General features: G+C 45.5%; 1 protein-coding gene across 1 annotated transcript in view; it reads left to right on the top strand.

Annotated features, from left to right (window-relative positions):
* The window catches only part of SEMA3D (semaphorin 3D), a 174,560-nt gene that overhangs the window by 68,300 nt on the left and 90,108 nt on the right, over positions 1–16,152 (top strand). Inside the window, exons 4-6 of the mRNA XM_081860956.1 lie at positions 8,038–8,100; positions 10,632–10,751; positions 14,265–14,358. Coding sequence (XP_081717082.1) covers positions 8,038–8,100; positions 10,632–10,751; positions 14,265–14,358 — 277 coding nt within the window. The remainder of the gene's footprint in view (positions 1–8,037; positions 8,101–10,631; positions 10,752–14,264; positions 14,359–16,152) is intronic.

The following is a 16,152-nucleotide window of genomic DNA, read 5'->3' as shown; positions in this document are numbered from 1 at the left end:
CAAGGCAGGGCGGCCTCAGTCTCACCTCCCAGATTCATGAGTAGATTGGAACATAATTATCCTTTAGATTTCACACAGTTCTCATTTAAAAAAAACAAAGTGAAAGGTAATTTTACATTTACAAGGTACTTTTTTTTAAAAAAACAAAACTTTATTGAGAAATTTTAAAAAATTAGCAAACATGAAGTGTTGTCTTGCAAGATGAATACATGTGCAGATGTTGTATTTTGCATGCAGTCTTCCACAACACACATTTTCAAATAAGATATAGTTAGAAATGTGTGCATTGAGCTGAAATACTATTTAAATACACATTTTGTGATATAATCTATGTTTTTTTTCACTTTGTGATAAAATTAATAAAGCACACAGGCACACACACAGAATTTGCAAATACCCCCAGTGTAATACTCCTAATCGATTAGAGTTTTCCCTCTCCTTCATAGAGTGATCAAATCAGTTGCATGTTCAGATCCCGATACCTCCCCAATAAAGACACATTCAACTCAAAATTTAGCTTTGGTTTTTGGCAGAATTTAGGCCACAGCTTTTTTGATTACAGATAAGTGAGTGGTTGCATAGGCTCTGGTTCGACTAGCTCCCTGCACCCTTGCAGGCAGCACTGACCCAGAGCTCCATCATAGGTCAGCCAAGGGTGAACACCTGAGGAAGGTAGAAAGCCTGGGAACAGACTATGTCCACTCCCCAGATGCTCCCCTGGACTCAAGCATGGGCACAACCCCTTTTCGGGGGTTGACCAAACCAAGCTGAGTCCTTGGATTCCTTTAATGGAATACCCTTCACATAGGGATCGGCAGAGCTCCACATCCCTATCCACCTTGAACCAGTTCCTATCCGCAATCTTACAAGTTGTGATGATTTGCAGGCGAAACCCAAATGGCAACAGCCAATCAGCCAAGTGGGGACATTCCTACGGTGCCCCTGTCCCAACGACAGACAACGCATGACGGCATAGCAAGGTCAATTGCTGAAAAAACCCTAAATATAGGGGGAGGTGGGTGGGTGTTCTGATGCACGAGCGAAAAGAGGAAGCTCTACGACACATGCATGGGTATAAATAGGTCCTTCAAACTGTTTGCCTTCTTTCCCATTGGCCAAATTGAACCCCGCAACAAGGGAACACCAGTTGGGCATTGTGGCTATCCAAACGACCCCGCAACACGTTGATCTCACCGCAACATGTGCCCTCTGTGAGGAGGACACGATTAATCACGTAAGGAACATTCATATTTATCTACATGCAGACATCACTGAAGGCATTTAGAGTGAAGGCAACGCTTCTTAGATTGACCACATAGAGTATCCTAGCCAATCAGCAATTGATGAAGTCACAGAAGGCAAATAGATCTTATTGAGAGCCATACTTTGAGGATTAATTACTTTTTTGGTCCCTTTCAAGGTGATCCCTTCCCTTTCATAAGTGAACAGTGGATGCTTTTCATCTCTGGCTCTAATGTTAATGTAGATTTTCCCCTCCACCATTAGGTGTCCACTGAATACCATTTGTCATAATAGAAGCATCAGGTCCTGTTCTAAACCCCGAGGAGCTCAGCCCCAAGTGATTGCCAACCCCCCCCCCCGGCCTGTGCAGGTTGACTCAGAGATACATCCCATTCCATTTAATGGGGCTTAAGTGTGTAGAGGATCACAGCCTTGCAGCACAATCGTATGCATGTCAACTCAGAGGTAAGTCCCACTGAGAGCAGTAGGATTTTCTCCCGTGCATATCATTGCAGCCTTAATCTTAGAAGCTTGAATAATGTTCCGTACGTACAAAAGCCGTAACGCTCTGATGAGACACAAGTTTCTCAACAATGCCTAACAGAAAACTGAACTCATGGGTATCTGTGGTGATGGCAATCTCCTTACTTAGCTGTCAACAGCCTGAAACCATGCAATATGGGAACCAGATGCTTGCGTGAGAAAACTTTTGATTTGAATATATTACATTGCAATAACTGAGACTATAATTATATTTTGATGTAATTCAAGTATTTTTTTTGTCCCTCTGTCATCGATTTCTACTTTTTCCACAAGCATAGTAATTCAAAAGCATATTGGTTCATGTATTGATGGCTATCCCAGACAATGGATGTTAAGTTATTTGATGGGAGGTGGGAAAGAGGATTTAAATCACCCACTAAGGCTGGACTTCCAATAAATTAATCTACAGGCAGCCTAGTTTTCCCATGGTTTAAGCTGTTGACCATCCAAGCCAATGCAGTTTGCTTATGTGCCTCTTTGCTCTTGCTTAGCATTGCACTTTTAGAGTGAGTGAAGTGAGAGTGCAAACTTCCTCCATATTTTCACAATGATCCTGTAAGGTAAATCTGCATTATTTTCTCTATATTGTGGCTCAGCAGAGACAGAGAAGTCAGCATCTCTGGTTAAGGCTGGAACTAAATAACGTAGCAGTTATTGGGCATATCCATACCACATTTTCATTACATATTCAAAGCATATGATTTCCCTGAAAGCATCCTGGGAAGTGTAGCAAGGCCACAATCCCCAGCACCCTTAGCAAACTACAATTCCCAGGATTCTTTGGGTAACGCCATGTGCTCTACATGTGGGTATGGTGTGGGTCCACCCATCACGGCTACTGGTCCAAAGCAGCAGTTCTGAAGCTTATCCCATCCTTTGTGGCTCTCCAGATCTTGCCAGGGATGATGGGAGGTGGAATCCTACAATATCCGAGGCATAGCTGTCAATTTACAGATTTGAAAATAAGGGACCAGAAGCCAAAATAAGGGATTTTGCTTAGCTTATACAGACATCCGGCACTGATGGAGCCAGGCTGCTTTGGCTACCACTGACTGTGTTTTGCAGGAGGTTGGACTAGATGAGCCTAAGGGTCTACAACTCCCACCAAAGAAGAGGGGCAGACAAAACTGATGAACGATGTGGAGATGGCAAAGCTTACAGGCAGAATTAGAAACCAGGAAGAGGACCTCTTTAAGAAAGAATGGGGAAAGTTTATAATTTAGTTGAAAAGCTATTGTAAAGAGTTACATACGTTGGTAGGATTGACAGAAAACTTGTAGTAAAAATGTAAACTATGGATGGACAAATGATTTATAAAAATAGAGTTATGAAAGGGATGCAGAGGGGAAAATCACTACATTAAGATGCTGCACTGGTTGGAGGGGATGCTAAGCAACACGTTGGGGCTGCCGTCGTCCTGGTGTGAGGAGTTCCATCGGCCCTTCCCCACCCGAGAGAGAGGGGGGAGGGAGGGAGACTCTCGCCCATGCCTCCTGCGAGCCCAGCATGAGGCATTTGCGGCACCGCTGAAGCGCCGCCCTTCTGTGTCCCTCCCCATCCCCTCCTCTTCCTCCTCCCTCAGGCTGCCTCCTCAGCCACCGCTGCCACCTCCAGCTTCCCCTGGCAGCGTGGCGGAAGTCTCACAAGAGAGGGGCTGCCTGTCCACCTGCCGCCACCCTTCTCCTCACGACGTGCCCCTGAAGGGGAAAGGGAGAGATGGAGACACGGCAGCTCGTGCGCACTCTCTCGCCCGCAGCAGAGGACCCCGAGCCGCTGCTTCCCTCCTGAGCCGGGCGAGTATGGAACCTGGGAAATTTAAGGGACATCATCAGTAAGGGACAGCAGCGGGACACGGCGCTGGGATAAGGGAGTTTCCCGCCAAATAAGGGACGGTTGACAGCTATGATCCAAGGGTCTCTCTTGCCCTATAGCAGTACATGGGACAGGGGGCCATCCTGCTCATTGTTCCTCAGTCCTAAATCACTTCACCAGCTGCAGTGTTTGCAGGGCTGGGAATTGATGTCATGGCATGATATTTTGGATAACAAAAGAAGGTGCGCGGCCGGTGTTTTCAGAAGCAGCCCAGCACTTAGTGAACCTCTAATTCATGGCAGAGGTGAGATTTGAACCACAGCCCCTATAGCAAAACATTTGGAACACTGTAAATGCTGTAAGAACGATGCTCCGCATTTCATGTCAAAGCTGCCAAAGAGGAACACTAATTTCATTCCTGCGGCTTCTCCTTCTGCACAAACGCTTGCCGCTTTTTCGAGTGAGTAAACAAACATAGGAGCATATCCTCCGATCAGCTTTGGCAGCCTCTGGTCCTCCTTGGGCTGTGGTTAGTGACGCGCAGGGATAAATTGCAGGTTCTGTTTACGGTTTTGCAGAAGAGTCTGCCTGTTTCTGATAAGCTTCTCCCCCAGGCTTATCATTATGGGCCATCGCTACGGAGCAGCATATTTTAATTACTATAAAAGGTAAACTGCTATTCTGAGCTCCTTTGCCTCCCTAGCGATCCCCGTGGGATCTGTGGGTGCCCCGGTCTTTTGGCAGCCACCCTACCTATTTAAGTCCCCCAGGGCAGATTTATAGGTCTGGCTTTTGGAACGACGGTCTCAAAGGAATCTCTGCCTGTCCGCCTTCCTCTTTAATTGCTCTTTGTAGTTGCACCCCTGGTCACGATACATGTACCATTCCTGCTGGGCTTGGTGTATATCAAACTCACTTGAAAGACTTCAGCGCTTGAAAGGTACTCCCCAGTAGCAAATAAGTGTCAGAATGTGGTGTTTGTGCTGCGCTGTGTTTAGACTGACCGCGGTTTGCCTTGGCTGGGTGCCACCCGGCCTTGCTCCAGGCCTTCCTCCGCACACACGGGGAGCTGTGTGGGCTTCAAGCGTGTCCTTTGTGTGCCTCGGAATTCAGAGTCATCTGACAAAATACGTTCCGTTACAGGTAGCCTCTGGGGACCAAAGCAGTAAATTGGAATATTAAATGCCTTCCTGCAAATGATACGAGTGTTAAATGACTTGGAAACGCTGCCATATGATATTTAAGATGGATCCCGTGATCCGAAGTGGGAATTAGGTCTGCTGAACAAATAAGCGTGTTTTTATTGTTTAAGTCCCTGCAAATAAATCTGAATTATACAGAGTCTTCTGTTTCTATTGGAAAGAGGCATGCGTATAGAGGCAGTTAGAGGGTTTGCCCGGAAAAGTGTTGACCAACCTGGTGTCTAAACCAACATCATTTATTGTACAATATTGAAATGCTGTGCTTTTAAGAGCAATTTAAAAAGGACAAATATGGTCCGTGCCTGAGGTGGTTTCCCCCTATCCGTATCGTGGGCTGTGTAGCTTCTAGCTTACCCACAAAATTGCTCCCCAAAGTTAATGACATTACACAATTACATGGTGGAGCATGGTTAGGATATTTCCTAAGTATCATGTGAAAATAATAATAATAATCTAAAAGCATTTGAAATATTTATCTTGAGATAGTTGCATGAGACACCGCACTGCTCAGGAGGCTAAGCAAGGATAGGAGGCGTTCTGATTATTGCTGTGGAACTGTTTGCAGGATCCGCCCATGACGTCTGCTGTAATGAGTGTGCTATCAAGGAGCAACAAACTTTTGACCAGCTGCCAATGCTCAGGCTCTGTGTGTTCCGGGAGCCTCAGCCACATCTGGCCACAGAGATAAATGGAGGAGACATTTCCACAGAACTCTCTTGTGCATCAGCTGCTTTGGCCTCCCACCTGACACAAACAGAGAGAGGATACATCACAAACTATTGCTCTTTGGAGCATTGTGGGTCGGAAACATTTGTTTGGGGACAGGAAATTGTGCTTTAAGCAAGAATATTGTGTAACTTCTTCGGAGCTGTGCTGCTGGCAAGGAAGTGTTTTTCAGAACAATCTCTAAAATTTTCTTCATGCAAACAATTTACTAGGGATTATATAAAGTCCCAGTAGTTTAAAAAGGTAAAGGTGAAGGGACCCCTGACCGTTAGGTCCAGTCGCGGACAACTCTGGGGTTGCTTTACTGGCTGAGGGAGCCGGCGTTTGTCCGCAGACAGTTTTTCTGGGTCATGTGGCCAGCAAGACTAAGCCGCTTCTGGCGAACCAGAGCAGCGCACGGAAACGCCGTTTACCTTGCCTCCAGAGTGGTACCTATTTATCTACTTGCACTTTGACATGCTTTCGAACTGCTAGGTTGTCAGGAGTTGGGACTAAACAACGGGAGCTCACTCCGTCATGGGGATTCGAACTGCCAACCTTTTGATCAGCAAACCCAAGGCTCTGTGGTTCACACCACAGCGCCACCCACGTCCCACCTAGTAGTTTAGAAAAGTACAAAACAATGTTACGGTGTCAAATGCTTGAGAGGTGCTTTCCCTGGCTCCCTACACAGAATTTAAAAGAATAATCAAATCTCACTAATTAACACTGGAAACCTATAAATCTCTACTCAGCTATAGGTCCCTTTGACTTTAATTGGATTTGTGTCTAAGTGTCTGCAGGTTTTGGCCTTATAAAATATAGTGCAATCTTAAACCCCAATGGTGATGGGTGGAGGAGATTGGCATTGCATATACGGTACTTGTCTGTCCAGTGATCTCTGCTGGCAGAAAAAAGCACCAACAGTTATGGAGGTTCTGTCCAGCTTTGCCCAAGGCAGACAGAAAGCTACTGCTGCTGGTTTTTCCATCACTGGTAGCAAGCAGAAAATCCTGAAATGGGGCATTTGGGGGCAGGGTGGGAGCAGTTTAGGATCTTTGGCATCCAAACCCTGCAGCTCTCCTAAGAGGCCTGATTCTTGGCCACTTTACAACAGCACCCTGAAGACAGAACAATAAGAAGCTGAGATTTCCCCACTCCGAACACACACGGAGACCTCTTTCAAATATATGTGGTTGTAGATTTGATGCCTTTCTTCTTCTCTGAATCCCATTTCTGATTACACTGTTAATGTGCTTCTAGTTTCAGTTGATGGTTTGAAGCAGTTAAAAGACTCCAATATGAGAGATTGCTGTAAAAAATGTAGATTAATAGTTTATTTGGCATAGATTAAAGGTAAAGGGACCCCTGACCATTAGGTCCAGTCGTGGCCAACTCTGGGGTTGCTGTGCTTATCTCGCTTTATTGGCCGAGGGAGCCGGCGTACTGCTTCCGGGTCATGTGGCCAGCATGACTAAGCCGCTTCTGGCGAACCAGAGCAGCGCACGGAAACGCCATTTACCTTCCCACCGGAGCAGTACCTATTTATCTACTTGCACTTTGATGTGCTTTCGAACTGCTAGGTTGGCAGGAGCAGGGACTGGGCGACGGGAGCTCACCCCATCGCCGGGGTTTGGAACCGCCGACCTTCTGATCGGCAAGTCCTAGGCTCTGTGGTTTCTAATTAGTCAGTTTAGATGTTCTTCCAAGTGGTCATCCAGGGAGAATACTAATGGATGATTCCCATGATACTGGACATTAGCTAATACCAATGGACATTATCCTACTGAATAATCAGTTATCACTGCACTGCTGTTAAATCCTTTTATAGAATCAAGCTAAAGAATGATCTTGGATGTTTTGACATTTGGAAAGGCCCGTTTCTGATCTGAGCATTGTAAAGAAATTTCTTAATAAGAGCTTTTGAAGCATTAACATCACCCCAGTAGTGAGCTAGAGAGAGGAGGTCAGTGTAATCTGTATTTTCCTGAAATATGGCTTATGGAAAATTACTGGAATTAGATTTCAAGAACAGACTCACTGTGCTGCCTCAAACAAGAGATTTTGTTTCACCCGTGTTGGGGGTGGCGTGGGGATTGTGAGGATAAAAATGAAGGACCCCGTTCATGTTCGCTGTGGGTTCCTGAAACATGTACTGCTTGAAGCATGATAAATTCTGATAGGCAAATAAAAAGAGGGTCCTGAATTCAGCTGCATTTGTGAGCACCTTGTGGGACACGACCCTGAGAAGAATGGGTCACATCCTGCGTGCTGCTGTGCATGAGTTACAAGGCCACTTGCAAAGTGGGGGAAAGAGTATCTGCTCAGCTTAATGTGAATGCCTTTCTACATGGAGTTCTGTGCCTGCAAGGAGGGAGGTCTGGAAATGATTTTTTTGCCCCAACCTTTCTTTGAGTTCCTTGAAGGAAGAACAGGAATGCAGATATGCAAAACAACAGCAACACCAAAACCCTTACCTATATAAATTGTGAAATCTTCCGATACTAAAACACCTGTTCTAAATTGATTGCAGATATATTGGCCAGCAACAAAGGACAAGGTGGATTTATGCAAACTAGCTGGGAAAGATGCACTGGTAAGTACAGTACACGCAGATGGAAACTGCCTTCAGTTGTGTGGGCACTGTTTAAAATCTGTTTGTTGGTTTCTGCTGCAGTCTTATCCCCAGTTACCTTGGAGGTAGCAAAGATAAGGCATAGGCAAACTCCGGCCCTCCATATGTTTAGGACTACAATTCCCATCATCCCTAGCTAACAGGACTAGTGGTCAGGGATGATGGGAACTGTAGTCCCAAACATCTGGAGGGCTGGAGTTTGCCTATGCCTGGCATAGATGATAATTCTAAAAAAGGAATCAAGTAAAAGGTCACCAAGTTTTTATCACCCTCTGGGATCTATATAGAAATATATACCTCACTCCAAAATGGTTTCTTTTTTTTCCCATCCTCCCTTTTACCTCACTACCTCCTTCAATTATTATTTTTTTATAAAGGCAGGGGGGACGGGACCCCAAACCTCTGCTCAACTCTAGTTCCTTAGTCATGTTCAAGCGTGATGGGATGTTAAGAAAGTGAGGCCAACTGATATAGAGTGATTGATGCACAAGAGTCAAGCCTTGGTAAGGCAGGGTTTCCTTCCATTCTCTTTTTTGCATGCATATTTCATAATAGATGCTCTGATTCATCACAACAAGACATAATAAAGGCACTTCAAGGACAACGTTGACTGAAGCAGAACTGTGGCAATGCTCCCTATTGAAGGGGGAGTATTCATTACAGAACAGAGCTTGTAGGTTTCCATCATTCAGCATAAGCCCTTTGAAGTCAGTGAGAGTTGTAAATTATGTGGATTTACTCCATTTTCATTTATGCCTGTTGAAAAAGCCATTTGTGCTAGGAACGTGCAGAGCTCAGCTTGAGCACAGCATATTAACAGAAGCAGACTAGTGCATTAATATTACAGTAATTAGTTGATGGCAGAATATTATTATGTTTTAACCAACCCATGCTGCTGGCTTAGGCAAAAGAAGACCATTGGTCCCTCTAGCCCAGTGCTGTGGTCTCTAACAGTCAGAAGTCGCAGGCACATAAACCTGCTCTTGGCTGAGTTGCTTCATTAAAGAAGATGAGAATTGAACAATGGATCTCCTGAATGCCAAACACATACCGTGCTAAGCTAAAGCCCCACAATCCTCTGGGCACAACTGTTCTTAATTTCTCCATTTCTCCCCACCTGTTCAAACCAGACTATTCTCTTCCCCAGTAACTTAGTTTGGACGTCATACCGAACCATTGGGGAATGGGAGGCTTTGTTGGGCAACTGCTGAGGACCACATCCTTTGGGGACCACACCGTTGATCCCCAGAGCCTCCTTGACATCTCTGTCTGCTTACTTGTCTTCTCTAAGGTTGCAAACTGTGGCAAGAGCGAGGCACCAGAGCAGCAGTTTCCACTTGCTTCTGGGTGGTTGTGAGGACTGGGAAGAGAGAGAGAGAGGACCCATAAATGGAGACCTCAGCGAGGAGGAGATGGACCCACTCAGGGAGCGGGACCCACTGAAGTCATTTCTTGTATATAATGATGACATTATAGATCATTAAGTATGCTTTATGGGAATTATGTCCCCTGCCCTGAGATCAAAGGAGATGGACTAGGTCAGGTATAGGGAAACTCCAGCCCTCCAGATGTTTGGGACCACAATTCCCATCATCCCTGACCACTAGTCCTGTTAGCTAGGGATGATGGGAATTGTAGTCCCAAACATTTGGAGGGCCAGAGTTTGCCTGTGCCTGGACTAGGTTATATATAAACCACACTTGCCCAAAGGAAGAGGTCTCAACCTCCATCCCCATTATCTCTAGGTAGGGCTGAGCATATCCTTTGTCTGAAATGCTGTCAGTATAGGCAAACTCGGCCCTCCAGCTGTTTTGGGACTACAACTCCCATCATCCCTAGCTAACAGGACTGGTGGTCAGGGATGATGGGAATTGTAGTCCCAAAACATCTGGAGGGCCGAGTTTGCCTATGCCTGGCATAGACAATGCTGAGCTAATGGTCTGACTTGGAACAAGGCAGCATCTATTTCCCCTGAAACCTGGAGCCAGCACGGGCACTAAAAATTTAGAACCCAATCCGTGGTTCCATGGTTTGAGCTTTTAGATGTGCAGCGCTCAAACAATTGTTCTGAGCTGTTCATTGGCTTTCTCTTCCCGCTCCATCTCTGCAGATCCATTGCTTCCATCAAGTAATGCAGTAATTTATTGGTTTGGATGTCCCACTAGACTATATTTAGCTCAAACTACGGTTTGCAAACCCACTTCAGACGATGATTTGTGATTCTGGTATACTCCCCAATCACAAATCATGGTTTGTCAATTCAGACGCCAAGCCACAGTTCAGCTTCCTTAACTATGGTTTGGTGTGAAAGTTGGGTGTTATGCAATGTTTAGTTTTAAAACAATAAACCCTGTTTGCCGGCTTTCTGCCAGACATTTCTCCAAGTTGTTTCAAACCTTCCTTGGCATCATGCAGCATATTGGCCTGGCAATGGAATGGAATATTGCATAGCTAATGATGATGAATAATTTCTGCCCTTCTTTCCACAATAGACAGAATGTGCCAACTTTATCAGAGTCCTACAGCCTTACAACAGGACCCATGTTTATGTCTGCGGTACGGGAGCTTTCCACCCGGTCTGTGGCTACATAGAGCTTGGAACACACAAAGAGGTAATTTAATCCACTCCCAAATGGTGCATGACAAGGAATGGCTCTAACTTTCCCTCGCATCCATCATTCCCTTGAAAATACAGTCTATGGCCATATAAAAAATGATCTGACAGCCCTTTATACAAACAATGGGGCAATGTTAAGTTTCTGCCAGTCGTGTAAGAACTCATGTTCTCACATTTTTGATGTGTGCATATTGCACGTTTGCAAACCTCTGCACTCAAACAAGGTGATTAATATCATTCTGCACAGGCTGGCTTTTCCAGGTGATTAATGGTGCAGCGGGCCCATTGAACCCAGATGGCTTGTGTGACCTTCCCCAGCAGGGAATGGTAGCCAGAGAAAGGAAGCACACTAGGCCCATTTAAATGGGCAGGCTAGAGAGCTGGATTTGGATATTGGCAACTCCAGCCTGCTAAAACATGTTTCTCTCTGGACCTCTCTCCATCCTTAGAGTGGAAGTCAGTCTTGTGTCGATCGTTCCATTAGGGAGAGGGAGTCTTGCTGCACTTTCAGGGCTCATTGCATTAGCCCCCACTGGCACAACTCTTTAGTTGAATGTGGCCCAGATACATGGAATGAGCATTCCAAAGTACGTTATACACGGATGCTACAGAAATTGAGCAATAATAATATTAAGTAAAGGAATGGCAAGGCGTATCATGCCTCCATTAGGTGTGCTGGGGACTGAGAGTTCTCCACCACTGTGCAGTTTTTGTTTTGAGATTGATTGCACATTTAATGAAACGGTGTCGTATTTTGTTTCTGCTTTCGCATCATGTTGCTAATGCTTAATTTTGAATGTTTACGGTCCTCCGCCTCGGGACCTTTAGCTGAAGGGCAGATTCTGAAAGCTTTTAATGTGTAAATAAATAGATAGATAGATAAATGAAGGCTGCCTCTGATGGTGGGAATGACTCTGAGACACATAGTCAGCACCCCATCGAGACAAAAACAAAAGGGGGGAAAGTGGGAGAGAAGGAATTTATCTTGCAAGAGTCTCATAGCTGAGTGTAGGCTTCCTCTATACAAAAGCCAAGCTGTGCTGTGGTGCCAAGTTCTTTCTATCTAATTCTGTAGCTTCAAAGGGCCAGATGACCATTATACTAATCTTTGTAATTATCAAGCAACACACTTGCGATTTGTTGCAAATGGAGACTCTAATCTCCTGTTGTGGAAGCAAAAATCTCAAGATGTTCTTCCTTCCTCTAATGAGCTTTTCATGCCTGCTGGTCACCCTTTGAGACCTGCCAGCTACCTGCCGTCCTGGGCCATTCTGTAGAAAGATAAATGTCTGGCTGGTGATCAGATGGCTTACAACCTGGTTTTAAACTATGTAAGGCTCTCTCGAGAAGGGTCAGAGAGTTCAGCACAAGGAGATTAAAAAAATCTAGGCCTTCTGCCATTGCAGTCGATGCCAAGTCTAATTTCATGGAAGCAAGATGGCCGTGCCTTTGGTTATCGTAAAACTTACAGATGTGAGACCTACCCAGCTGAATCAGACTAGAGTTTTAGCCAGAGGCCCCCGGGGAGCTTACAAAGTGGGTAGGAAGAGTGCAGCTATCCCTGGCTGTTCCTTTCCTGCAGCTGATCTTAACAGCTATACTTCTTTGGAACATGGCAGTTCCATGTTGCTATTGCCACCAACTGCCTTGCCCTCCAGGACACCCCAAACCCTTCAGGTTTTGGCCTTGCAAGGTTATGTATCATTCACCGGTAACCTCACACATTTTAAACCAGGCTTTCTTGTATGTAAAAGGTCTGAAGAGTTCATTATCCTGGAGGGGTAGCATGCTGGTCTTTCAAAGCAGTCTCTTAGCACTGTTAAGGTGCAGAGAGTCATGAAGAAGAGGAGCAGCCACAGTTCACAGATATGCATACCTGCAAACAAACTCTGAGCTCAGGTGTCAGTCTTCTCCCTAAGCACCAACACCTCCATTCTTCAGAGATTCTGCCTTTCCTTCTCCTGCAGCAGCTACCACCTTCTCCAGCCAAAGACAGCTCTAGAGAATGTCCTGCTTTTTAGCATGGGCCCAGGAAGAGGTGGTGTCCTTCCCTCCTTCACTTACTTGGATCCCAGCACAAAGTCAGAGGATTGGGCTCACCATTCTCCAGCCTGCTGCAAATGGAGGGATGGGTGGTCCTTTCAGTTCTGTGGCTGGTGGGATTGCTCCTTCACTTTCCCTCACTGCAGGAGGCAAGAGTAGTAAAGTAGTCATGCAGTTGAGTTGAAGGGGGTGGAAAGCACAAGACCAGCCTGTCAGTTCAGCTGCAAAGTTGTGGGGAAACTTTTGCATGAGTTGCCCTGTTGCGTGTCGAGGTCCCCAAGCCACCCCCCAAATAACTCACAACGCACACTCAATTTTTGTTTAAGGTTTTTGGCATAATTTTGGCCACAACTTTATTTAAATACAAAACCGTGAGTGGTTGTTTAGGCATTGGTTAAGACTATCTGTCCCCCCGCCTAGGGACAGAACTGACTTCCGGGCACCACCGAAAGACAGTGCGGGGGAAAGCAAGTCGGGGAAGAAATGGAGCTGAGACACAGACCCTCAACTCTCACCCGCCTGCTCCACGAAGGCTTGCCGGCCCTAGTCCCATTCCAGGGATTGGACGAAAAGATGGCAAGCCCCAGGATTCCTTTAACGGAATTCCCTTTCCGCAGCAACCATGGAGGGGCAGGCCCAGCCTATCCTAACCCCTCCTCCACCAATTTATAACCAATGCCTAACCGCGAACCTTACAAGTTGTGACGATTTGCTACACAGTAGGCAAAAACCAAATGGCCCAGCCAATCAGCCAGATGGACAAAATTCCTACCAGGCCCCTGCCCCAATGGCAGACCACCCCATGACAGGCATAGCAAGGTCAATGCAACAACCCCTTACTCAAGGGCCGGTGGGCGGGTGACCCGTTGCACGCAGGAAAGAGAAAGCTCCAGGCTGCGTGCAGAGTATTTAAACATTTTACCCCTCCCACCAAAATTGCAACATAACTTTTACCCCAGCAACCCAGTGAACCAATCACTGCCCCAGGCCATCTTTAGAGACCCTGCCTGGTAACAGAGGGGTGGCTCAGCAGACCCCACCGCAACACGTGCTCTCCATGAAGGAGAACACGCTTTATGCTATGCCTGCCTTTGCCTTTAGGAAGATAAACATGTCAATACACGTTTATGTTGTGACCGGGCTGAACTCCATTGAGTAGGGTGTAAACCTTCTACTGTGAATGAGCAGAGCTATTGCTGAGCATCCCATTGCTATGCAGCTTGACACAGCTCTCCCCTTGCCCAAACTAGGCTGACTTGTAAGATATACGGCATCACCAGTTTAATGCTTTGCTTTTCAGAGACAAGAACATAAATCAGCACATGACAGAGCAATATTAGGCAGCTATAGAAAACGGCAAAGAAAATCTGAGCCGTATAATTCAGTTTGCTGCCTTTTCCTATATGGGCTTTTACGTTAGAAATCAGACCGCTCCTGGACTAATGAAAATATCCTTTATACGCAGGATGTGGCATTCAGATTTGATGCTCACAACTTGGAGTCTGGCAGACTGAAATGTCCTTTCGATCCTCAGCAGCCGTTTGCATCTGTCATGGCAGGTAAGAGTTTAGCAGAAGCAATGATTTCCCTCTCATCATAGTATAAGAAGAACATTCAGTTTAAAACCTGGTGTTGCATATTGGCTGAGTGACTCTTATGAACCAGGAAGTTCCCTTTCCTGTAATGAACCTGCTATATGGCAAACTAAGGCTCAGTCCACTTTCCCCCTCTCCAGTCTCCAGCATTAGGCTAATAATGGCAACCTTCCTTTGCAAGGTTGTCGTAAGGATTACGATGCATGCACTTGAAAGCCACATATGAGACAAACACTTGAAAGCTGTCTGTAAATAAATGCCAAAATACCTACATGAAGAAATATACCTCTGAATACCTGTTGCTAGAAACTGCAAGAGGGATGGGAGTCATGGACTAGATAAGCCACTGGCACGATCCAGCAAGTTCTTTGTTGGTTTTTAGTATTTTGGTGAAAAATACTAGGTAAAATTAAAAGGATAATTCATTGGATGATGAAGATCTGGATTTGGGGCAACTGCTCTTTGGTGAGAGAGCCCTAGCAGAGATTTGAAATCACAAAATATGCAGCAAAATACAGTGTAGGAATATAGGCTGTTAGACCTTTGAAATATAAGTTGCTTCCTGCTTCCCTTAGCATAGAAAAGGGCCACATGTTTGGTAAGTTAAAACCTCTTACAAACTCTTCAAAGCTCAGATACATGTGCTTTTTCACACAGCATTCAGAAAAGACGGGCAGTAAAACGTATGTTCCAAAGTAACGAGAGTTTTTAAATTATTTGTATAGAAATATAAAAATGGCTTACTTAAGCCATGCACTCCAGTTTAGACCTCCTTGCTGGTAGGGTTCACATGGTGGACTGGGAGAACCAAGAGTTTGGTAGCCCTTCCTCCCAAGGTAAGGGGGGGTGACCTAGCCTGGCAGGACAGCTTACTCTATGGTCTTAACCCCTTATGAATTAATTAGAGTTAAGCATGTTAGTTATATCAGCCTGGATATCCTACACTCTTCTATGGTTATTATGAGCTGCTTCCAGTCAACTCTGAGCTAGAGCAATACTATGCAGCTTCATATGGAACACTTATCCAATTTATTTGAAGTTTTTAAAAAAAGGTAAAAGGTAAAGGACCCCTGGATGGTTAAGTCCAGTCAATGGGGTGCGGTGCTCATCTTGCTCCAGGCTGAGGGGGCTGGCTTTTGTCTTTAGACAGTTTTTCTGGGTCATGTGGCCAGCATGACTAAAGTGCTTCTGGTGCAACAGGACACCGCGACAGAAGCCAGAGTGCATGGAAATGCTGTTTACCTTCCCACCACAGTGGAACCTGTTTATCTACTTGCACTGGTGTACTTTCGAACTGCTAGGTTGGCAGAAGCTGGGACAGAGCAATATGAGCTCACCCCGTCTTGGGGATTTGAACCACCGACCTTCTAATCAGCAAGCCCAAGAGGCTCAGTCATTTAGACCACAGCACCACCTCCCACCCTGTGTATTTGAATGTATTTTAAGTACATGCCTGTCCTAATCAACATAGCCAGTTTTTCAATCTCCTTCATTTATGTCATATTTGTGTATGCATTTCTCTCTGGGCTTCTCCACACTGACCTTTCCTCATCGCTTTCCAGGTACAGGCCATGCTGTAAAGCTCCATTTTTGAGTGCTCTTTTCCACCTCCAGAGCAGTCTCCATGAAAACCTGCTCTTCAAAGCTGAACTGGAACAACTAGCAATCCAAGAAAAACCAGAATTGCCATTTGTCGTGCTCCAGCTTTAAAGAGAGGGTTTTCATGGGAAAAGCTCCAAGGCAAAAAAGAAAGAAAGA

This window comes from Podarcis erhardii, assembly GCF_964252035.2.
Source record: "Podarcis erhardii genome assembly, chromosome: 5".
NCBI classification, from domain to species: domain Eukaryota; kingdom Metazoa; phylum Chordata; class Lepidosauria; order Squamata; family Lacertidae; genus Podarcis; species Podarcis erhardii.
Note: the sequence above shows the minus strand (reverse complement) of the source record. Positions and strands in the feature narration are given on the sequence as shown.